General features: G+C 37.2%; 2 protein-coding genes across 2 annotated transcripts; one reads left to right on the forward strand and one right to left on the reverse strand.

The window, feature by feature from the left end:
* The first annotated feature begins 4,545 nt into the window (after window positions 1-4,545).
* Window positions 4,546-17,449, forward strand: LOC109206159 (probable histone acetyltransferase HAC-like 1). Its single transcript, XM_019368949.1, has 17 exons — window positions 4,546-4,641; window positions 6,228-6,445; window positions 6,568-6,667; window positions 6,916-7,150; window positions 7,225-7,443; window positions 8,547-9,562; window positions 10,347-10,634; window positions 10,725-11,003; window positions 11,176-11,304; window positions 11,577-11,777; window positions 11,886-12,028; window positions 13,312-13,615; window positions 14,577-14,716; window positions 15,777-15,855; window positions 16,114-16,356; window positions 16,600-16,823; window positions 16,906-17,449. Exons 2-17 carry the CDS (start codon window positions 6,249-6,251, stop codon window positions 16,961-16,963), a joined length of 3,855 nt encoding a protein of 1,284 aa, XP_019224494.1. The 5' UTR covers window positions 4,546-4,641; window positions 6,228-6,248; the 3' UTR covers window positions 16,964-17,449.
* Window positions 17,450-17,891: 442 nt separating this feature from the next.
* On the reverse strand, window positions 17,892-24,898 carry LOC109206160 (protein CROWDED NUCLEI 1-like). The gene is made up of 8 exons (XM_019368950.1): window positions 24,506-24,898; window positions 23,287-23,496; window positions 22,259-22,512; window positions 21,838-22,108; window positions 21,682-21,765; window positions 19,255-21,293; window positions 18,820-18,988; window positions 17,892-18,498 (listed from the first exon to the last, which is right to left on the reverse strand). The coding sequence occupies exons 1-8, from the start codon at window positions 24,680-24,682 to the stop codon at window positions 18,259-18,261; spliced, it is 3,444 nt and encodes a 1,147-aa protein (XP_019224495.1). The 5' UTR covers window positions 24,683-24,898; the 3' UTR covers window positions 17,892-18,258.
* Between the last annotated feature and the right edge of the window lie 758 nt (window positions 24,899-25,656).

A 25,656-nucleotide genomic window follows, 5' to 3' on the forward strand; every position in this document is an offset into this window, starting at 1 on the left:
AAACGTATTATAATGTCCTATTACTAATTTAATTTGATAATGTATTATATTGTCCAAATTATTTATAAAAAGGAGCTATATTATTAGACAAACATAAATACAATATTAATATACCAAAATAGCCCTAAAATATTAAATAGAAAAACTCATAGGGAAAGGACATAATTACAATAACTTATTTTTTGGACTACAACATCTTCTATGCTAAATTTTAATATTTAATATTTCAAAATTAATAAAATTTTGTCTATTAAATTCTTATTTAAAATATGTAGGAAGATTTAATACAATCAATTTCATAAGAATCCTCCGTATTAGCAATACATTGTCACTACATAATGTCTAATACCAAGAAACAATAAAAATAACATTAAATGGACTGCATAAAGAGTTAAAATTGAGAAAAAAAATATCCCGACAATAATATATTTTTATATTATATTTGAACTATTTTCCTACTCAAATAATATTTTTTAATTAATTTTTCTTGTAATATTAAAAAATATCCAATTATTAACAATAACTAAGAATATACTTAAGGATATAAATATGACAGAAAGGGAAAAAAAGTTGGAAGAAATATAAAGTAAGTGTAACGATCCGACCGGTCGTTTTGCTTTTTAGAACCCCGTTCCCCCAAATAAAACTTTCCGTGCTTGCTTTAACTAATTTACGACCTGCGGGGATGGTTGGTTCGGGATTTGGAAGAATTTTGGTTGATATATGCTCATTTAATTCCTTAAGAATTTTTTAAAAAGGCTAAGTTTGACTTTGGTCAACATTTTTAGCAAACGGGCCCGAATTCGTGTTTTGACGGTCCCGGAGGGTCCGTAGGAAAATATGGGACCTGGACGTATGCTCGGAATCGAATTCCGAGGTCCCTAGGCCGAGTAATGAATTAGAAATTGTTAAACTGAAATTCCAAGGATTTAAAGAAACTAAATAATGATTTATCACGTTGGTATCGGGCTCGTGGATTGGTTCCGGAGCCAAGTACAGGTCCAATATAATATTTTAAGACTTGCCCGCAAAAGTTGGTGTCAATCCGAGTAGTTTAAGTGTGTTTCGGCTCGTTAGAGGAGAATTAAGAACTTGAAGTTCATAAGTTTGATTCAATTGGTTTTAGGGGGTGATTCTTAGATTTAGTGTTGTTTTGAGTGTTCCAAAGGTTCGAGCAGGTCCGTTTCATGATTTTGGACTTGTCGGTGTGTTCGGACAGGGCCTGGGAGCCCCGAGCGTCAAACGGACGAGGCTGGAGTGAAGTTGAAAAAGTGGGGAAGTGCTGAAGCTGCTGCTTCTGTCATAACCGCACCTGCGGTTGGTCGGCCGCAGGTGCGAGACTGCAGAAGCGGTCGTTCCCTAGCAGATGCGGCCAAGGCTGGCCAGGCCCAAAATTGCAGAAGCGGCCCCGCAGAAGCGGCTCCAAGACCGCAGAAGCGTTCCCATCCCGTTTGGCCAACTTCCGTAGATGCGGTCTCTTCCTCGCAGATGCGGTTCCCTGACCGCAGATGTGGAAATCACTGAAGCAGTGAGCTTCATTTATTACGGGTTCTAAGTTCATTTTGCCATTTTTCACTCCTCCATTGGGCGATTTTAGAGCTTTTGAGAGAAGACCTTCACCTAGCATCTTGAGGTAAGTTTATTCTACCTATTTCTAGTTTAATACTTGTGTCTTAGGTAGATTAAACACTGGTATTAAGGTGAAATCATGGGGTTAGAGCAAAAACCTAGGGTTTTGACAAAAGTTGGATTTGACCACGAAATTTGTTATGAAATGAATTAGAAATCATATATTATTGATCCTTGGGTTATGAAGAACAACTTCCCTTGAAAATTTTCGGAATCCGGGCACATGGGCCCGGGGTCGGATTTTAGGAAACTTGTGTTTAAGGGTGGGGAATTGCTTAAATAGTTAGAATATGATCTTGTAAGCTTGTATTGACTAGTTCCTACCTCGTTTATCTAGTTTTGGATCGTTCGGCTCCAAATTGAGAGTTCGGGCTCGTTCTTGGTATTGGAAGTGCACTTTGGAGCGAGGTGAGTCTCCTATCTAACCTTGTAAGAGGGAATTATCCCCATAGGTGATGTAATCCAATAATTTGCTATTAAATGCGGGGGCTACGTACGCACTAGGTGACGAGAGTCAGTGCTTAGCTACTATTATGCTAAGTCCGGGTAGTTTAAGACCCAAAAGCATGCTTTATGTGGTGTTCTTGCAACTCTATGTTTAATTTGGATTGTTCAATCGTTGTGATTGTGATAAATGAGATTAGTTAAGAGGAACATGACCATTCTTGGCTTTTAAAATAGAAGATGATAATTCAATGAGTAATTGCTTCCCAGTTATATGTTCTTGTCTGCCTGTTGATGTGTTTAATTACATGTGACCGCGTCGCATGGTTGATACGCGAGCGGGGTAATAGATGCATCTATGTTCGTGCCGTTCGACCCTTGGCAGTGCACAATTTACTTTATGTTGGATCAGGCCGTACGACCTTGGCACTACTTGCGCCTGCTTTACCCAGTATTCTTATATGATTTGAGTTTATTAATTGTCCTGAAATGGAAGTTGCCAGTTGTGACATTATCTAGGAGAGGACCTGTTAGTTCTTGCTATACATTGCTATTTGTTTGTTTTATCCATACACAATATAACTCATATCTCATATTATTTGACCCTAGTAAGTGTCAAGTCGACTTCTCGTCTCTACTTCTTCGAGATTAGACAGGATACTCACTGGGTACATATTGTTTATGTACTCATACTACACTTCTGTACTTAATTGTACAGGATCTGAGGCATGCACATCTGGCTATCAGTCTGGTGCATATCTCTGAGACTATTCCGAGACTTCCATGGTGAGCTGCTCCCTTCCTGTGCCGTTCAGCAGCTTGATGGAGTTTTTCTTTATTTATTTTTGCTGTCTATTCTATTTCGGACAGTAGGATAGGATTGTTCTTTTATATATTCTACTAGTTGCCCACAACTTGTGACACCAGGTCTTGGCACACAGATTAGTAGACTATTCTTTTGAGATTTGTATAATTATTTTGGTACCTTACCGGTTATTACTTGTTTTACCTTAATTTAAGAAATTGCTGCAATTAGTTGGTAAAGGTAAAATGAGAACTTATTTATATTTCCGCGTTGGCTTGCGCGGCAAATGGTGTTGGGCGCCATCATGACCTATTGTGGAAATGAGTCGTGACAGTAGGAACAGATCCAGTATTCAGTGTCTTCTTGTTTTGTATTGGAAATGAGAAGAGCACCTAATAAAAGATGATTTGGTTCTTCCTGAACACTTGGTTATCAATCTCACTGGTAATATAGTGCATTTAATAAGAGAAATATTTCTATCATTAGATTAAAACGTAATTTGTGCAAATCGCATGCTACAATTAAAAAGAGATCTTAGCTAGCAGAGATGAATATGTTGATCAACTAAATAAAAGGTTGATTGCAAATTTTTATACCGAATGGCCTTCTACCACACATATTTGTTGTCAAGTTTATTATTTCTTACATATGTTAGTGTCACCGCATATATAATATACTAAGTTAAAATTGATCTTCCATTGTATATAGGTTGACTTTGAAGAAAAATATGCTTGTCATGCTACTAAAAGACTTAGATATGCCGAATAGCTTTATTAATAGCACACAAATGGTATATAGAAGTTTTGAGAATAACATCATACATGCAAAAATTATTATACTGGTCAATATGCTTCTAAGTATATTCTTATCCCTGAATTCTACTTTCGTCTTCCGAAACTAAAGAATATCTTAAATTTGTGTGAAAATAATTTTTAGTATGTTTATGTTTTGCAAATATAATAAATAAAGCACAAGGACCCTAAATATTGGACTATATTTATTGCAATATATTTTCTTGCACGAACAACTGTATGTTGCACATTCAAGAGGGATATCAAGATCGACAACAAGAGATTCGGTTAATGCGGAGTAACCAAAGCATTAGGAGGAAACATACACAAAATAAAATTACCCACAAAGAAGTGTTCGTTAAGATACCATCATATTAATTACGTTTAAACTATAATACATAATTATTTAACTAACATGACAAAATTGATCATTTGTGTAAGTTTTGATGATGCCCTTTTATTTTAAATTCATGTATTATGCTAATGTAATAATATTTTTCGGCATCTGGATGATTGTTGTATTATTATACATAAAATTTCTCTCATGAAAATTGTATTATTTCTTCATATAAATAAATGTTTAAATCACCACAAGCCATTATTAACATGCAACGCACGTTCATAGATAGTAGTACACATATAACATATAAATTATGCATATATTATACTTTCATAAATTATTTTTAATTTAAGTGGTCAGGTGGGCAGCTATTTGAGTTAATTTTTTTTGTATTCTTCCGTGTGAAGCAAAAGTGTTATATTTGCAAAACTTTAAAAATAGGGTACAAAATAAATAGTGGCCTCAGAAGGAGTAATCTGATCAGCTAAATAACTGAAATCCGAATACTACCCAAATTCGAATCCGTATCCGTTTCGGCCTCAAATTCTTTGCCAATACTCCTTGCCGCGCTATTACCCTCCCTTTTATCTACCGCGAACAAACCTTCTTTTTTTCTACGAAGGAATCAAATTGTAAGTTCCTCTTTCATTCTATATATTTTCCTTCTCTCTAATTAATACCAAAAACCTTATTCAATCTGTAACAATTATGATGGTAAAGCACTAATTTTTGTGAATTAAATTCTAATGCTGTGTTTGGATATCATAGTTTCTTCTGTAACTTTATATGTCAATTTACGTTCTTATTTGCTTCACATGTGTTAATAGCTTGAATTTTGATGGTAGAATAATTTGCATGTGACTAGTAAGAGTCAATTAATTACAAAAACCTTTGTTGGATTATGCAGTGGCATGCAACGTTGATCAGCAGCGCAATCACATAATAGGATTGATTATTAGATTTTGTGATTTTTTGAAAGGCGGTTTTCTGCCTCTTTAATCTTTCTTTGCTTGAATAACTTATCTTGGCAATTAGTTGTATAATGTAATGGATGCTACTAATTACTTGCACTGCTCAAGTTGTGTAGATAAATAACATTGAAGTTGTAAGTTGGGAAGTTCTACCTGTAATTAATCTCTTTTTGTAACAATTAGTCTTTGTTAGTCCATGAATCTTTTATTTTATGGAGACTGTTTAAGGCAATCTCACCATAGTTGTCGAAGAGAATTTCGCGTGATTGCCACAACCCCCTTTCTCAGGATGGTGAGGGGATGACTATTTAAACAAGAGAGAGTACTTCCAGTGAAAACCATATATAGGATGTTTGCCAATGAAAACAAGCTTGCCTTCCCCTTCTCCAACCCTAAACGAAAAAGAAGAAGAGTGAATATATATATATATGCTATGGGCAGTGGAGGATGTAGTGTAGTATCATCGGGTTCAAATGAACCCATAACTTCTGAAGCGGAAAAATTCATTAAAATTACAAAAATAGTAGATATGAACCCATAACTTGAAAAATCTAATGAGTTCAATGCTAAAAACTTTAAAAGTTGAACTCATAAGATTTAAATCTTGGATCCGCAGCTAGAGTGTCGCCAGCGGGTTCGGCCGTACCCAATAGCTTTGGTTCAAACCCTGTATTTGTCTTAAAAAATCCATTGAATATATATAAATTATTAATTTAGAACCCAGTAACTTAAAACGATTAGAATCCCGAACCCATAAGCTAGAAATCCTGGCTCCACCCCTGCTATGGGTGCACCATTAAGGAAAGGAGGAAAAAAAGTATTAAGTGGGAATTGATCCTTGTTCCTTTAGGTAAATAACTTAACATTCAACCAAGTCCACCAATCAACCTCTTTGGAGCACGTCCACCAGCAGATAATATTAGATCAATTCTAGAAAATATGTACATAGCATACCTAGTTTGGCGGAGAGACAATGGGTGCACATGCATCATAATTTTCCAAGTAAATACGCCCCTGTGTATGTATTTATATGTATATAATAGTTTTATGGAATAATGCTCTACAAAAAAGAATGTTGAGGAGATCTCTTTCTTTCTTGAATCTGCTGTTGCCACAGCATCTGAACCAAAAATTTTTAACTCACATGAGCGTCCGTATCACTTCTGCAAGTAACTAGAAACACATTTGTGGCAGCTAGTACATGTAGAAGCCCCTAAATTTTGTTGGCTTTTCAATTTTCATTGCAGGAGGAATGTGTAGAAAGCGAGATGAATTTGAACGGAGTCAACGTTTGGATACCATCTAATTCTGGAGGAACCTACTTGTTCCAGGAAGCATCAGATATCCTGCCGCTTAGTAACACTGATTCACGACAACATTCCTGTGAGAAGCAAGATGATGATCAGGTCGCGTGGACCAATGACCGAAGCAGGGCTCCTGTGAATGGATTTATTGGAAATAGAATGTAAGTTCTGAATATTTTTATGTCTTTCCAGGGATAGATTTCTCAAAACTAGGACGTACTATTTTATCTGAATGATATGCTTGCTTAATTTTCCGACGTTGGAACACAATTTTCTTTTGCAGCAAGAGTTTTATGTGTAAAAAGAATTTGGACATGGGCAAGCAGATGGTCAACAATTTGGCTGACTTGAGAAATCAGCCTTCAGTAGATGCTGTTTGTAAGGTCTGTTTCTTTGGTCGTTATTTATATTTTAGCCCGAGAAGAATGTCAAATTCCCTTGTCACATGATTCTTAAGTTGGTATTTTTTAATAAAACAATTTAAATGAGGATCTGTTCATATTCCAATGCTTTCTGAATGAATTTTCCATCAGCAGCTAAGAGTTCACTTTGGTTGGTTGACTGATGTTTAATTTTTAGTCTGAGAACTTCTTTATAGAGATGAGCTCATTGTTTTGAGTTATAACAGCAGGATCATGTGTGGAAGGAGATACTTTCACGTGAATATCAAAACCTAATCCAGCAAGAAGCTTATTATCAACAAGCATGGCAGGATGAAGCAAAGGATTTTCTTTCGTTCAACTTGACACCCATTTCCCATTCAATAGACCTGGGTGATTCACCTCTTCTTTGCAGCTCAAATTTGCAATCTGCACAGCATGATCTCTCAGCGGCTTCTTGCATGAATTACAGCATGCTCCAAACAGGTGACTTTTTACAAACTTTTGTGGTTTTGAAACTGCAAGTAGCTTTAAATTCTAAAGTATTACTTTTAATACAGGATCCTCAGCTAATAAGTCCCCAGTCAGTGTGTCACATGTTCCCGAAGAGATTGTTGATTCTCCTGAACCGTTCTCATCTGTTACTGTATCCTCTGATGGAGAATGGAATGCCAATAAGGAGCCTTATGAAGATGGACTAATGTATTCTGATAGCAGTTTGCTGAGTATCTCTGAATCAATATCGAAAAGTTCAATTAAGCCTCAGTATTCTGATGGGGGTAAGATTTCTATTTCTTATGATCAACTCTTGGAATGTATTAATTCCTAAATCTTCTTTTAGAAATTGCTAATATGGATAAATGGTTGCGGTGGTAACCTCTTGAATTTATCATTTTCTGAAAGGTCTATACCCTTTTGTTGCTGTTCTCATTCTCTTAGTGTTACTGCCGTCTTTTCCATTTACTTTTTACTGCTTTCCACTTTAGTATGTCCAGAACTCTGTTCTCTTTTCCAATCTCTACACTCTTCAGTATTTTTCGATATATCGTCACTGAAAAAGATGTATTTAGAACCCACTTTTCATACTATCAAAACTTCGTCTTTGTTAAAAGGTTAAATTCTTTAGATTAGACCATTTTATACCATTGAAAGTTAATATTTATCAGCTATTACTTATCAAAAAATCTACCATTTATCAGTTATAACTTTATCTTCAACTTTGGACCTACTTTAATTATAATCCAATAAATTGTCAGCCCTCACTTTAATAGCTCTGCCAGGTCAAATGATGCCACATAAAATGGGACGGGGGGAGTAATTTTTTGGGAGAAATCCTAGAACGGTATTGGTTGTTAGAGGTAGTTGCATGTACTTATCATCTTTTACCTGCAAACCATGACACCTAGAACTTTAAGCCAAGTAGAATTTGAGGTTGCAAGATGACAATTTTCTATCCTTCATTACCAATCTTTATACTCAAGAAACCAAGAAAATGGCGAAATACAGGTGCCAACGTTTTCATTTACAATGGGAATCTAGTACTATAAGAACATAGGTGTTGACTAATTGTTATAGCACTTGTAAATATTATAAATTTGAAAGAAAAACTGAAGTACTGTTGGGGCTGGGTGCATCTTGAACTCTCTTCTCAAGCATGATTTAAGCTCAGTTTGATCCAGGGAAACACCAAGCTGAATCAAATTCTAGTTAGTTAGATCAGGTCGCTTGCGAGTGCGCTATGCTGAGTCGAATCCGCCATGTAATTTAGTGATGTGCTCTAGTTCAGAGATTTAATCTTACATTCTCTATGACTTTTACTTTTTCTTTTCCTTTTTTGCATAGTCACTTATTAACACTTGCTTTTTTTGCTTGATTTGGTCAGTTGAATTCAATCTCAGAAATTATGGAGGATATTTGGAAAGTAGTCAGAATATTTATCATGAGAATGTTCCTGCATCGCATGGACAAAGTTTGTCTCGTCTGAATCGTTGGACTTCAGAACCGGACATTAAGCCGTTTTCTGAAGACAACACTTTGCCAACTGCAATATCTTATCAGCTGCCTAATCTGAGATCACATGGGTGCTTGGTGGAGCAAGATGCTTCTATAAGTAATGTATCAAGACAAAGGTCAAGTTTACCCAATTTATTCCAGCTTTTCCCAGAGCAATTACCTAGTATTCAGCAACAAGATTTTCATCAACTTCACAATGGTTTTTCAAATGGATTTGGCTGTGATGAGGAATGTAATGACTATAGCTCTTATATCAATGAAGCTACTTTACCTCCATCAAAGCGAAAGAGGGTGGAAAATTTCCCTGTGCTTCATTTTGGACCTTTCAATGCTGATGCTGGTTCTAGCAATCAGCAGTCGCCTGTTGCTGGACATTTATCGTTAGGACAGTACTCTGAAGGTCCTACTTGCAGCAAAAGGAGTAAGACAAATATCAGTAACAAAATCGCAAGCTGTGTGAAGGATCTGAATATAGCTGGTGGATCCTGTAATCTTCCCAGTGTCGACATGATGCGGGTTGACAATGGTTATTATTTTTCCTCTACAGAGCTCAGCAATGGTTCTGAACTGCAGAAGATAGAGCATACATGCACCAGTGGAACTGAAAATAGTGAGATTGACAATTCTCCCAAAATAAGCTTAGATGGCTCGTATTTTCTTCCTGTACAGCCCTCTGATGATCAACGAGAGGAGATACAACAAACATCTAAGTATAACCAGACCACTTCAGCAACACGAAGCGATTTGATTGAACCGAAAGTTAATTGCCAGATGGGAATGAGGTCAAGTACAGAAGACTCCAAGAGGCTGAGTGTTTCATTGACGGACTTTTTCACGGTTGAGCAGTTGAACAATCATATCTACAGCCTCAGTCAGTATAATCAGGTATGAAATATAAACTGACCTCCATATTTGTTCAGTGTTTTTCTCTAGATCAAATGAAGGAACGCTTTGAGCAATAAAATCCTAGGTTATAGTTTGAGCTGGTCTGACTGTTGGGTAGAAAATTTTAGAATTTTCTTCTGCTTGTTAATTTGATTTGATACTTAATGGTAGAATTTATGTATAATGGCCTGTTCTCTTTCATACCTGTTGCTCTTATTGTGCCTGTTATAAGGTATCAGTAATGAATTAGGAGTACCTATTACTATTGTTTTTTTTGTTAAATGGTAAAGCAGATTGATAGAGATATGTCAAGAAGGTTAGATAGCAGGGTCTCACGTTTATACTTAAGTGATTTCACGAACTTCCTCGGACTGTAATTTTCCAAACTTGCACTAGCACATACTGCAGAGTTAGCTAAGTGAAAGGAGCATAACCCAAAGGCATTTCTTATTAAATGCAAATCATACAATGAAAATTTGTTCTGGTTTTGGTTATATACTATTAAATTAATGGAGAAGTCTTCCTTAGCGAGACAAATATCTTTGAAGAAAGAAAAGATTTAGAAATAGGGATACTGCTACTATTTTGGTCAGTTTGGGGGAAGGGGATTTAAAAGATTACACACTTTTTGGAGCTTGCAGAAACATAATTAGTTCTTTTGAAACTTACTGGTTCATGCATTAGGATCAAGGTATATGCGAGTGTTTCGGTGAAGGCACTTCTTGTACTTAGGATTGGCTTGTAATTAGCTTGATAACCAGTTTTCTCTTACATTTTTGTGTAGGGATCAACTGGGAATATGAAACTACATTCTGTCTGTGAAAATATATGCCAGTTATGTGGCACAGATAGGTTTGTTTTTGTCCCCGTACCTATATATTGCTCATCTTGTTGTGCTCGTATCAAGCGCAACTTGGTATATTATTGGACTGTGGACAAAGCCGGTGCACGACATTGCTTTTGTACAAGATGCTTTAGGAAGTCTCGTGGCGATAATGTCTCATCCCGAGGACTATCAATTAGCAAACAGAAGTTTCAAAAGGCAAAAAATAGTGAGCAAAATGAAGAATCGGTTAGTTTAGTTTAGTACATCTTTCTGTTTCAAGTGTTAGTACTTGATTTTCTATTTTTGTTTAATTTTATCTCATTGGTTCATTTGTAGTGGGTACAATGTGATAAATGCGAGTGCTGGCAGCATCAAATATGTGCTCTCTACAATGCTAAAAAAGATCTGGAAGGACAAGCAAAGTACATATGTCCATTTTGCTGCTTAGAGGAGATAGAAGCAGGAGAGCGTGTGCGTGTGCCTTTACGTGCGACTCTTGGAGCCCAAGATCTTCCAAGGACTATGCTCAGTGATCACATTGAGCACAGATTGTTCAGGCGCCTCAAGCTAGAGAGGGATGAGAGAGCAAAATTGTCAGGACAAGATGCAGATGAGGTAAGCCACTTAAATAGGCTGGATGTAGTTTGTTTCCAACAAACTTACAAGTCCAACGATTCATTAAGGTGTTATTTTATCCTTACGAGCTACTTCAATTATTAACCATCTTAAGTGAAGCGGAAAACATACAAAACTAGCACTTTTCTAATATTTACTTACCTATTGTCAGGTACTTGGTGCAACAGATCTAGTTGTCAGAGTGGTATTGTCTACTAACAAAAAGTTGAAAGTGAAGCAGCAATTTTTGGATCTCTTTCACAATGAAAATTATCCAATGGAGTTCCAGTACAAATCAAAGGTGAGAAAAGTGAACTTCAGCATTCTTTCTTGATATGAATGTAAGGTTTCCCCTCTCGAAGCTATAAACTCCATTCAAATCGTTTGGTCTGATTGTACTCTAAAGTTTTATGTTAGCTTGATATTTGCAATAACACTTCCTGGTTTATGAATTTGTGGAGTATGAAACCCCTTGACACTTTTTGTGGTCCACACCATTTTCTTTTGTCCTGCATACTTGTAGAAATTACTGTATAATTTTTTGGAGGTGAATCTGACATAATGCCCAAATAGGTGATTCTACTGTTTCAGAATATCGAAGGAGCAGATGTTTGCCTCTTCGGGATGTATGTCCAGGAGTTTGGATCAGAATGTGCTCCTCCGAATAAACGCTGTGTCTATATATCATATCTTGATTCTATCAAGTACTTTAGACCTGAGAAAGAAACTGTGAAAGGGGAAGCTCTACGTACGTTTGTATACCATGAAATACTGGCAAGTGCAAAATTGAACCCTTCTTTTATAGTTAATATAGATTCTTAATTTTATCGGTTGAATCACTGGAGTAATTAGATATTTGCTTTCTCTTGGTTATCACATCAGATTGGATACCTGGATTACTGCAAAAAGCGAGGTTTTACAACATGCTATATATGGGCTTGCCCACCTGTAAAAAGTGAAGACTACATCTTGTATTGCCATCCAGAATCTCAGAAAATACCAAAACCAGACCAACTTCGGCGGTGGTATGCGTGTCTCTCTGTCGCTCCTCTCCAATTCTGTTTCCTCATCATTCCTGGCCCCCCTTTTTGTTGCATTTATCGACATTCTCATGCTTTGGTTTAGTTCGATATGGCATGAACATATGGGCACTGTTCTTTGTAATTTTGAAAGCAAAAAGGAACAAGTTCTTACGTATATCAATTTCCTGATTTCAAGGCTTTAAAAAGTAAATCCAGCTTTGAAGTTCGTCTACTAGCACACAAAGTTTTGCCTCAACAATTCAGAAGTTCGAGAAAATTTTTAACTAATAAAACGATATACAAAATCATTCCATTCATGAACTTCTAATATGTCAAAACGTTGGATTTCTAGATTCTAGTTAGGTCCTCCTGGAATTCGTTCCAAAGCCTGTTGAATGATCTTTATGGATTCTGTCATTTCACTGATTCGTACTAAATAACAAGCTATTGAATTCTCTTCTCCGTGCCATTTAACCTGCCAGTCAATTTTGTCGTAAGACTTATGAAGATACCCTTCTAATCCGGAAGCTCATAGCATATCCATATTAGTGGGAATGTCCTGTCAACTCCAAAAATGTACAAAATCTAACAACTCTCTCTAAATAGGGAAGCAGGTTCTCTTCATTCCTTCAAAGCTCTTTTGTTTCACTACCTCCAAACTTTTCATATCGGGGCATGAAGGCATAATTTTGAAGCTTTGCCACTTACTCTCTTTTCTTCGAGTTTGTCCCAATATCATGCAGAATCAAATATGCCCTTAAATCCATTTAATCCTGATGTCTCTCTAGAAAGTGGCTTCTTAGAAAGTTGTGACCTGTTGAGTAAACCACCTCTCCTTTCGACTAGTTTGTCTACTATGATTTTCTTCCAACTCCACAATCCCTTCCAAGATAGTGCTTTACTGCTTTATTGGCACCGTCGCGTTCTCTTGCGCCTAGCCCCACTTCTACTGGGAGTCACCTTTTCCCATTCGAGTAAAAGTTGTTCTCTTTCTTCATCTTTTGCTTAAATTTCCTTCTAATCTGATCAATCTTTTTCCACTTACTAAGAGAATATTAGCTCCAAGCTTTCAATACTCACCAAAGAGGTTTCAAGGACAAGTGAGGCTTGCTCAGTTGGTAAAAGCACCTCCACCTATGACCGTTAGGTCCTGGGTTCGAGTTACGCTGGAGGGGAAGTGTGGAAACACTATAGATCATCCTAATTTGGGAGGGGTTAAAAAAAAGTCTCTTTAGCCGTATAGTATGTTTATTGGAATTGAATGGATTCTGTTTTTTGGGCTGCAGGTATAGGTCAATGTTAAGGAAAGCATCTGAAGAGGATATCGTGGTGAACTATACTAATTTATATGACCACTTTTTTGTTCCGAGTGCAAGGAATAATGCCAGGATAAGTGCGGCTCATTTGCCATATTTCGACGGAGACTATTGGTCAGGTGCTGCAGAAGATTTAATTAGGAATATTGACAAAGAGAGCAGAGGTGATTCACCAAATAAAGTGAACAAGCTAATGACAAAGAGGGCGCTAAAAGCAATTGGATATAACAATCTTTCTGCTGATGCAACTAAAGACATTCTGGTGATGCAAAAGGTATAGTTTCATTGATTTATGTCCTCAGTTTGTATACTTCACCCGAAAGAACTTTCCCCTTCTTTTGATACTAGTTCGAAGTAAGTTTAATAGAAAGAAATAGGTTGCAGTAGGTAAGAAATTCTTATTACTGTTGAAGACTACAAAACATCGGGCTGAAGAAGATGGAAAAAGTAAGTATAAAAAGAAAAAAGAGATGAACATTCAAGAATATGCAAAGAAAGAAGAAAGCACATGGAGGTTTTATGAACTTTCTTCTTTCTTAGAATATCTTTTTTTCTAAAAGTACTTATATACTACTCTCTCCATTCTCAATTTATATGGTGCTCTTTCCATTTGGGACATCCCAAAATGTTTGAAAGGTTCTGCTAAAAATGTTGACCCATTCAAATGAAAATATTTTTCTGTATAACTTTAACAATTTTCAGGTTTACTTAATTTCTTTATCGAACTAACATTTTAATCATTACTTTAATATTTTTTTCCAATGCTATAAATCTGATGGACAAGTCAAATTGACATCTTAAATTTCGTATCTAGTCGAAATAAAATGGGACGGAGCATTAGGAAAAACCTTAAGTTTCATCTGGGATGGTTGCAGAATCTGATGAACATCTTACAATTTTGCAGTTACAGAAAACACAACTTTTAATATCTAGAATGATTGGTGGCGTTAATAAAATCGATCTCATTGTCTGGATTTGTAGACAACAAACTGAAAATTTGACTTTAGATTAGAGTTATATTTTACATCCTTATGCCTGGTATACGTAATGTCTTAACTTTCACACTAGGTGATTGATGAGACATGCTAAGATAAATGTGATATACATGTGTGAGCGGGTGTGTCTGTGTGTTTGTATCTCTCTGCGTGTGTTGGCATTCAGCTGAAAACCCCAGGTGCTTTCAAATAGCGGAACATATCATTAACTCGAATATTTCTATTTATTTGAATTGACAGCTGGGACAAACTATCTTACCTGTGAAAGAAGATTTCATCATTGTAAACTTGCATGTTGTGTGCACAAACTGCCATGACGCAATATTATCCGGAAGTCGATGGTTTTGTTACCAGTGCAGAAACTTCCATCTATGCGAAAGGTGATACTTCCACCTCTTTTCTTTCTCCCCATCACTGTCTCTTTATTCTTTGAAGAGGTTTCTTTTAAACTATGTTTAGTTCGGGGAAAGATGAGGGCTGATTGATATTTTACATCATCCTAAGGGTATGTTAATACTCATATTATGCTGCTTAGGACAACTAGAAAGGAAGATAAAACTTCTTCCTTTTCTTACAAAGGGAGGTTAATATCTGATTTTAAGTCCAAAAAAAATTTCTCCACTTTCACGTCGCCCCCTACACCTCCTTTTAAACAAGGTATATGAGCCTTTCAGCTCTTTACACCCTTCCTCCAGTCAATAATAGGTGTCTTTGGAAGTAGAGTTCTTTGGGGTATCTTACCTTGTGTATTCATCCTGCATGATATTAGTATATCATACGGTAAATGTATCTTTTCTATCGATTGAGTGTGCCTAGTGGAGCTATGGGTTTGAAATTTAGTGATAACTACAGATTTGCAAGTCATCCTTGTGTAGAATGAACTTTTCTTTGTATGTGCTAATTGAAATTCTCCTCTAAATATTGACTGATAATTGACTTGGTACATATTGTTTAATCTTTTTTCATTGAAAAGAAAATGGAAAGAGATATTAGGTCTTTGTACCTATGTTTTTAGCATGTTTTTATTGTAAAATGAAAATATGGAATATATGTTATCTTCATTCATGAGATGCAATGTACTATCAGTTTCTATGACACTCCAGTTTTATCTTTTTTTCAATGGGCTAATCTACTAGCTGCAAAGTTGCGCAATTATATCACAATTTAGATGAACCTTGTATTACTTAAAACCAAGGGAATTTTCCTGTCAGCAGTACAATCCCCTCTGCTCTTGGTTCTCATGACATCCGAAGTAGTCTAATTCACTACCTTTAACTTATCGTATTTGCTCTCTTGACCTTTCTCCCTCTCGGTAAAACAGACTTGTAATAACGGTGAACTTGTATCTTTGTTGTAGAAATGGTGGTTGTTTCCGCGAGAAATATAATACTAATATTGCATATATTTTGTAATTTAAATTTTGTGTTCTTCATATTGTAGGTGTCTTGCTTTGAAGGAAAACTTTGGTGAGCAGAAAACACACACTTCCATTAATGGAGAAAAGCATTTACTTTCTGAGGTGAACTCTCTTTTTCCTTAAAAATTCTTCAACCACTTTGTGGGATGGATCTGAAAAAAAATGTCCGGAAAGTAGAGAAGACTAATACACAATAGAATAGAACGAGAGTTGGGGAATAGGAGAATAAATTCACGAATTTTTGGAACAATAAATCTTTTTTTCTCATGTTCACTTTATTTTATTGGATGGCATGTTGAATAACTTTGACCTCACTACCATTCTGACCATGAAACCTTTCTCCAAAATTACTGTTTCTAGGTTGTGGTGGACGATATACCTGCTAATACGGAGGACCGAGATACCATTATAGATAATGATCTTTTCGAGAATAGGCATTCTTTTTTGAGCTTCTGCCAGCAAAATCACTATCAGTTTGACACACTCCGTCGTGCTAAGCATTCATCGATGATGATATTGTATCATCTCCACAAGAAGATTCACTTGTCCGAAACTGACTCTGGCATTGGAGGTGAGCAATTCGAGGGGCAAAAACTGCTGCAGGTGCGCATTGCTTATTTGTGTGATCACAAACAGAACTGCCAAGTTAGTTCTACCATGTTATCAAGTGATTTTAGGTGTCTAGTGTCTGCTTATTTACCTTACTCTTAAAATGTTTGGAGGTCTACTTAAATTATATGTTCTGAATCTTAAGTTTTGGGATAAAATGCAACAGTTTTAGCTGTAATATGGAAATAATCTGATCAGCTGTGCTCAATTCATCTAACAAGATATTTGGCGCTGCAGGTCAAATTAATGGGCGTACTGGTGCATGCATCACAATGCCGTGCAACCCCAAGTAATCCCTGCTCGTACTCTGGATGCCTCAAAATTAGAAAACTTTTTCAACATGCAAGTCGGTGCAATCTTAGAGTTCCAGGGGGTTGCGAACTTTGTTTAAAAACCTGGTCGCTACTGCATTGGCATTCACAGACATGTCAGGATTTCAGTTGCCTAGTTCCTCGTTGCATGTATGTTAAGTCCTGAATTTTTGCTCCTCAAATTTCTTGCTTCATAATAGATGTAACTCTGCTTTCATCAAATATAATGCAGGGACATTAGAAAGCACGTAGCAAGGAATTCATCGCTTCAGAGAGGTGGAAGGGATTAGCATCTACATGAAATTACATTGCCATGATCATCCTAGTGTATATTCATCACAAGATCACAAGTGTATAGTCATCTCAGTAATTGACAACGTTGACTTGATGTACAGTGACACCAGCTCATCAGCCGTGGCCAAGTTTTGTGAAGATTGCCACAAATCCTTCTCAAGATCCTAGTACATATGTTAGCATGAAATGTACATAGAATTGCCATTGTAGTTGAGTAACATGGTTTAGGACTTAGTTTGCCTCACAAGATAACCCCTTATATGGGAGATACAGAAATTTCTGTAGATGAATATAGTACAAAGAGTTAAGTTAGTCTTAAGTGTAGTTGTCTTTGTAGATAAGCACAGCACAAGTTGTTAATTTAGTTGAAGCGTAGTTACATCGGTGCGTCACTAGATGTCGTTCAAGCTTTCATTCTGGTGGCACAATTCCTGTTGATAATATAATTCAGATCCTAAGTAGATTGTATCTCTCTTGGCCAGACATTGGGGAAAGACTTCTTTACCCTTCTATTTTGACCCCCATTTTGGTAAAAAAAATGTTTATCTATCGTGTATCCCCACTTGAAAGAGCAAGTTATTGGGTCCACTTTTAGAAAAGCTGGTATTACATGCATTAGTCAACGTGCATCAGGAATTCATTAGTTACATATATTCTTAAATCAGTGAACAATTCTACATGTAATTCGGATGCTTCACTAGATGCAGAATCATTTGCCCATAAATGCACTGCATCAAATTGACGCACTTTCGCCATTTCTCAACAACAAAAAAAAAGGATGCAGGTTGGCAACTCGGCGTACATATTTGACACTGCAAGCAGGCTTCCCCCGCTCATTTGGAAAGAAGTGAGAACTAAGAACTATAATGTAACGCATACTTGGGTACTACAATGTATAAAACAACAAAGAGATTGCAAATCAAATAGACAGAAGAAAACTATCCACTTATTTAGTAAGTATTTGAATTTCAATGGTATAGATACAGGGAAGCGCACTCAATTGTTACAGCTGTAATGGTTAACTTAGGGACATCATGCATATCAGCATATGGATACTAAAAATCGTTAAACCAATATGAATGCACCCCGACTTGGACCATCATTTAAACAATCAAATTCCAACCCTAAACTGATTCCTACCGACTACATTTTGAGAAGGATACACAACACTGCACATTACCGTGAAAGCATTAAACTACTCTACAAGTAGCAAAAGAAACAAAATACTAGTCAAGATGCCACGAAAGCTATCCTCAAAAGTGCGACCAAACTACAGTCATTTGGATTTCCACTATGTCGTGATGAAAGTCCAAAGCTTCTTCCCTATAGAGACTTCACCGGCATGTTCAATCTCTTCCTCCTCATCAACCTCATCACCGTCACTGTCATCCCACCCATCCCCATCTCCATTCACATCATAAGCTGAAGGCTGTTTTGGTGTTTCATTTACCTCTTCGCTCAAACCTGTATCATCTACCAGCTCAGTTGCTATGTTAGCACTGCCTTCCTTATTGTCTACTGTATCATTCAACTGGAGAAAAATATAATGAAGGTTAATAGCAGCTGGTTACGAAAAACATATATCACAAATATATCACGGATGAAACTACCCGTCTACTAACAGCTACACCTATGCATTTGGGGACAATAGTGATTTCAAACATAAAATTGTAGTAAATCCAGTGGAAGTAGGTGTGCCAAGGATAAAAGAGAATATGATGTGTGCATACCACATAAAGCAACTTGAGTAATTATAAAGAACTTCAGAAACATTTCCAAGAAGTTTGAGAATGTGTGCGCAATTGTGAGAAATTGTGCATCACAGATAAGAGAGAGCACGGAGAGTACTAACAGGGCTCACGGCTACCGTGGGATGAACAGCAGCAAAATTTCTATCTTTTCCATGATCTTCACCGTTGTCAACCAGAAGAGTCGCCCGGGAAGCGTTAGAGTTCCAAATCTCTTCCTGAGATTTTGAAATTGGGTCTGACAAAGATCCATTGACTGTTGCTGGTGCAGCACTGTGAATAAAAGAAAGGGCAAGTCAACCACCACGAATTGTCTAAACAATATCGTCTCTGGAGCATGTGAAAGCAGTGGCTCCTAGTCCTTGGATAGCATATACTATATATTTTTAGGGGGAATGGAGGGCAAAACAATTTTCATGTAATTCTTAAGACAAGTTCCACAATGTTTTAAGGCCCTATTTACATTGCAACTCATTTTAGCTATGCAGTAGAACTAGTCTATCCAGTTCAGCAATTAAAAAGGCACTCCAACAACTTACCTCCTAGGTCGGCGGAGATTGTATCTTCTTTCAGCATGAGCCTGCACACCAGGGGCAACCTGTTGTCTCCTCTTCCTGCGACTGCTGGCTACACTATTCGACTGTCCTTCACTATTATTGCCATCGATCTCACTAGCCATTTCTTGTGATGTCTGCATGTGACTACGCTTTCTGGAATTTCTCTGTGCTCCACCCGAGATACCTGATTCTCTTTGGCTCTCCTCGTTCATATTAACTGAGGTCTCCAAACTTCCATTGGCGTGCATATTCTCACCCTCTTTAGGAACTTTTTCAAGAACTGTTCTTGTATCTGTAGCTTTTGCTGTTTTACTACTTCTACCACGTCCTTTCTTCACAGGTCTGCGCTGACCAATTTTCACGCTGGCATGATGAGAGTCTTCTACAGTGCCTTGGTCAACTTCCACCTCTCTAATGCCATCACCTTGTTGAAGCCTCTCATCATCAAGAACATTCATGGAAACAGCCAGATCCGTGTGATTTCCTTCGTTTGACAGTTTATTTGGTGATATGTCCGCACACTTCTCTGATGCAGAAGATCCATCAACCAGACAATGAGAAGAGGCATTTTCAATCTTTTTGCTAGGTGAGAATTTGAGAATCTTAGATGTGCATTTTCGAAGCCAGGACATGGTTCCACCAGAAACCATTGATCCTGTATTAAGAGCACCAGGGGACAGCTCATCACTAGTCCTTTCCAAAGATCCTCTTTGAACATCGTTTAGATATCCCTGCACGACACTTGGCAGAGGAGGGGCCTCAAAACTCTCAGCTTCAGCGAGAGCTTGAAGGTCAGAAAACTCAATCACACGAATTCCTTCTCCGCATGAGCTGCAGCTTTTCTGTTGCTTGACAAAAGCAATAAACTTGTCCCTTTCCTTAATAAAAGCTAATCTCTGATCCTTCAACTTCCTGCTTAAGCCAACAAGCACATCAATATCCTTCTTCAACTCTAACTGTTGTACTTCAAGAAGTCCCTTGTTAGCAGAAATTTCCTGTTTTTCTTTCTCCAGACTGACTCTTTCTAATTTCATCTCTTCCATTTCTCTATGGGCGACTTCCTTCAAATACTCAATATTGCTGAGCTCCCTCTGCCTCTCTTCCTCAAAGAGTTTCTCCCGTACATGCAGTGCAGACTCCTTTTCCTCCTGCTTCCTCTGCATATCACTTTCAAGTTCTCTTTTTTGCCGTTCAAAGGCATGAAGCATTTGGCTTTTTTCACTTCGAGTTTGCTCTGCTAATATTGACTTCTCATGATCCATGGTAGCTTCAAATGTTTCTCTTGCCAGTCTAAGGGCTTCCAACTCCCTCTGAACATAATTTTCTCTTTCCAGCTTCTCCTTGCTTATCATTTCCTCTTCAGTGCGCTTCAGTTTTTCGAAATTCTTTCTCTGTTCATTAAGTTCCTGCAAGTCTATCTTGATCTCAGATCTTTTCTCATCCAGTTCTTCCCATTCTTTCTCAAATCTTTCTTTTTCCTGCTTCAAATCCTCAGCTTCCTTCAACAGATTTTCTTGGAGGAGTCTACACTTGTCTATCTCCTGCTTCAGTTCTGACTGTAGGCGAGCATGTTCCATTCTCTCATCTTCAGTTACTCTAAGTTGTTCTGTTTCCTCACTGATCTTGACCTGTTGCTTTTCTATGTCAGCTCTTATATTCTCAAGCTCAGCCTTCAGAGCTAGCAAATTCTCCTTCTCAGAAACTATCTGCTTCCTTTCAGTTTCCAAAATTTTCTCCTCGGTTTTCAAAGACCTCTCCCTTTCCTTCAATGATTTTAACTTCAACTCATGATCCTTCTCCTTCTCCTTGACTTTCTCCAGCTTCTTTTCAACGGCTTGTTCTCGTTTCTTAATCTTTTCTTCCATGTGATCAACTTCAGCTTTCTTCGTTTCCAGTTCAAGCACCTTACCTTTTAGTTCCTCATCATGTGATGCCCGCCTTTGCCTCAATTCCAACTCAAACTCTTCTTCCTTAGAATGCAGGATACTTCGATGTTCATCCATTAGATTTTGAATTCCCTCCTGTTTACAATTAGAAGAGCAAGCCTAAGAAAATATCATAGCTTAATAGTAACTTAGATAATTTTTCTTTTCAAGTTACTCTCTTCCTCAAAAGACTCTGAAGGTAGAAGAGGGAGGGAAAACAGAAAACTGAACCACAGAAAACGTAAAGCAGAAGGAAGCTTTAAAGGGCAACTCAAAGAATTGGAATGGGTTCACAATGGAAAGTTTTCAACAAAAACAAGATAATGACTGGTGAAATTTCTTGGATTAATGGCTTCGTGGTCATAAATAATTTCCAAACTAAAATGAACTCAAGACAACAGAGGCCATCTCTTTCATCAATAAGGTCATTAATTTCAATCATCTGCACTAGACAAACCCAGGGGAAAAAAGAACAGGTACTCACTCTCTCTTTCAAGTTCAACTTTTCCTGTAGATCGAGCAACTCCCTCTCTTTTATCTCCAGGCTCTTTCTCACATCCTCGAGTTCCTGTATCAAGTGGAAAACTTTATGGTAAATATAACCTCAGCTAGGGAATTGAAGAACTCAAAGAAAACTTACCTTCTCCTTATGAGTAAGGTTTGCTATCCGGCTGCTCATATCATCTTCTTTCTTCCTCAAAACTGAGTTAGCTGCGTCAATTTTCCTCTGGTCATCTTCAAGGTCATTCTGCTTTTGCATCAAAATTCTATCAGTGTCATTGGCTCGCTGCTCTCTTTGGTTAAGCAATCTTTGGCCATCAGCCAATCTCTCCTCTCCAGCCTGTAGTTTTCTTTCCCATTCCTGCAAGTCTTCTCTTTGTCTGGATATATAAGTCCCAAAAGCTTCACGCCTGAGACAACAAGAGTAAACAATGTCACTATCAAGCAAGAATTAAATGCGGTCGTCATAACTCTAACCAATTCAGCCTGTGAATTTGAATGGGAACAAATTAGAAGAGAAATATGGGATAAGAAAGAATCACTGGGAGCCAATAGCATACTCTGCATTGAAAGATGACCGTTCTCTTCGAAGCGCATGTTCTTGAGCCTCAACTTCATTAAGTTTCCTCTCTACTGCAGAACTCTTTTGGTTCACCTCAGCAAGCTTAGCATCCGCTGCACGCAACTTTGCTTCTACCTCCAATGATTTCTCTTCAACACTAGCAGCCAATGCATTTGCCTCCGCCAATTTTGCATCAGCTATATATTTTGTCTCTGCAAACTCCGAGCGCATCTCACGCAATTCCTTCTCGAGCTGCACCCACCAACAATTACGATGTTAGTCACCAAAGAACATTACTAAAATGAAGTCCAGAGTTTTTCACATTCAAATAGGAGAATTGCGCAAGTTCAATATACAAAGTGCATGAGTTATCAAAAAATCAGCCACTACCACTACAAGCCATTGACACGCATTCAACCTGGAGTGTTAAATATTTTGTTACTTGCAGGGATTACCCCAACTCGCAAAAGAAGTCCCAGCAAGGATTAAAATGCACATGATCATCCGCTTAGAAGTTGATATAACAGGTAAGAAATTGCGAGATAACATCCCATATAAACACCTGTTAGCTCTAAGCAAAGTGCAGGATATGTCAGCTCATAATTACAATCATTACTATTATTACTTCTGACAAGGATCCCAAAACGTAAATTATAATGCATGCTATAGATCATTATTTTTTAATACCTATGCCACTAAATCACTATTACTTTGTCCTTAGCGGAAATACTAGCGATGTACATAGCACATGAGATGCAATGCATGACGAGCAATATACATCCTTGCCTAAAGGAAAAAAAAGTCATTTCCCCAAATTTATTTTTACAATTTAGAAGTTGAGAGTCAGTCTGGTACTAGTTCTTAGGTTTTCAGGCAAACCTGATGAAATACCCCAGAGCAACAAACATAGTAAGAACCAAGTTTACATGGCTGACTTCTTCAGAGAACAATGAATGTTAAAACCTATGAATGCTTAATAAAGAAGTAGAACTTTTTTGAGTAATAATAAAGAAGTAGATCTTGTACCTCCAGCACACATTGCTTCTCGACTCCCAGTGCCTTCCTTAAATTCTCTTCCCGTTTCTCCACTTCAGATATAGCAATTGAATGAGCTGCTTGTTCTCTTCTATAAGCATCATTTGCTTCTTCTAAGGCTTGCTTAATTTCTTCAAATTTAGAAGACCAATCCTTCTTTTCGATCAGTAGAAGGCCCATATTGTATTGGTAGGAAAAAAGCTGCAGAAGATATGCAGCAGTATTGCAGTAAACAACTTTGCAGACGTAATTGAACATTCTCAGTAGGTATACTGTGCAGCTGATATATTATGAGAATCTAACGTAAACATCCAAAAGAGAAGAAGCAATAACTCTTCCTTCTACCCTACAAGTGGATTTGGCATACTTTTGTGAGCATTTGCAGTTTTTATCTTTTGTCTATGGCCCCAACCACAGCTTCTAATTTTATTCTCATTTTGGCAGGTTATGCGGGCTGAGGGGAGCAGGCAAGTTAGGGTAACAATCAATAGAAAAGATGCTTCCAGCTTCAGAAAGTTGATCTATATTCTTTTAAATTAAACCTAAGCAAAAAGTTTCTGCACTCGGAATTTGGATTAAAGCAAACACAGTTTACACTGTCACAGCTTCTATATTGTTGTATAATTTCTATCAAACTGATTCTTTAGAATTTGTTTTGCTATCCTCTTCCCACTAAAAGTAAAATTTACCACTTAAACAGCATTCTCAAGTCTCAACCAGATGATGGCCACAAAGCATTAGACGGAATAATTGTTAGGTTGGTTTTGATCTGCATACATACATGGCAATTGATATTGTACCATTTTGTAACGTGTACATACAAGTGAAACAATCTCTCTGTTATCAAAGTGAAGCAGCCTCTCTATCCAAGGGAAACAATTACATAGCACCAGGCATTGAAACCCAAGAAGATATACCCTCTTCATCCAGCTCTAAAGCTGCAAACTTGCTAGTTTTGTAATAATGGTGTCCCTAAACCACCCATATTCAGCGAGAGACATCACTATGCAATTATGATGGATGATTATAGTCTTCCCATATGATGATCTGATGCTCTACAGTGAACCTTTCAGCTCTACTAATACTAATGTACTATCCCAGTAGCAGGCCAAAAGTCGCAGAATTTCCAAATTCACAGTTCTTTTTTACAGCCAAAAGTCACAGTTCATTAAAAAGACTATGGAATACACGAGGGGTTAAGTTGGCTAACCTCATTTTCAAGCTTGGAGACCTCTCCAATTTGTGCTTCCTGATCCATGTTTCCATAATCTTGGCTCGTCAAACTTTTCTGAGCAGTACCCGCGAAGGCAACGCCTTTGCCCTTGTCAGCCGGTTCGCTCCTCGGTGACAGCGACCAGCCGGTCCAAAATTTCTTCGGTGTAGACATCTAGAAGATTCTACGAAAAAGACCACCCCAGAACTCAATAATTTACAGATCGCAGATTTATAACTTAAGCTGCAACAAGAATGATTAGAAAAAAAAAAGAGTAGTGGCTTTAACGATTGATTATAACCGTCAATTTGATATCGGAATTTGTAACCCTCGCCGGAAAATTCCCAACTTACAACGGGCTCCTCCGGCCCCCTCGCTTTTTCATAATTTACCTCCTAATTTTTGTTTTTTCAATATATATATGTACCAGGCCCGACAGTGATTTAGCTACGTTCTTTTACAATTATAACCTTGGTTCTCCGGTATTTATTATGGTTAGCGGGGGCTTTTATGGAATTTGAAGCCCTTAAAATGAGTTTCGAAAATGAGTTTTGCGTTTTGTGTAGTGACGGTATTACCCTCAAATGGCAGTTAAGAGCGCTGTGAGGTAGGGGTGTTCACGGTTTGACGGAAACCGATCCAAACCGAAAACCGAACCAAACCGATTAAATAAACCAATATTTTTTTTTGATTTGGATTGGTTTTGGTTTTAAATTTTAAAAATCGATAATATTTGGTTTGGTTTTGGTTCTATTTTAAAAAACCGAAAAATAAACCGAACCAAACCGATTAATTATATACAAAATTTAATAATTATTTATATACAATATAATATCTTTTTGTTAATAATTTTAATTGTTATTTTGAATTTTGGTTTATCCTACTATATCTTAAAAGATTGCCTAAGCCCAAAACAATAGGATTCGACCAATTTTCTTTTCATTAATAGACTCTAATTCTCTAACCCCCGCACATACTTTTGCCTAATAGAAGAGGTAAAAAAAAAGCCACCACAAGAGTAAAGAAAGCACATTCAAATTGCAAGACAACAATGGCTAAAGCTTTAAAAAGCAACCTTATAGTTTGTTTTTTGTTCATTCTTTTCATATAAACATGTAAATAAACTTTCAGTTCTCAAAGAAATATAT

The sequence above is a fragment of the Nicotiana attenuata genome, unplaced genomic scaffold (assembly GCF_001879085.1).
Source record: "Nicotiana attenuata strain UT unplaced genomic scaffold, NIATTr2, whole genome shotgun sequence".
In the NCBI taxonomy this organism is placed as follows: Eukaryota; Viridiplantae; Streptophyta; class Magnoliopsida; order Solanales; family Solanaceae; genus Nicotiana; species Nicotiana attenuata.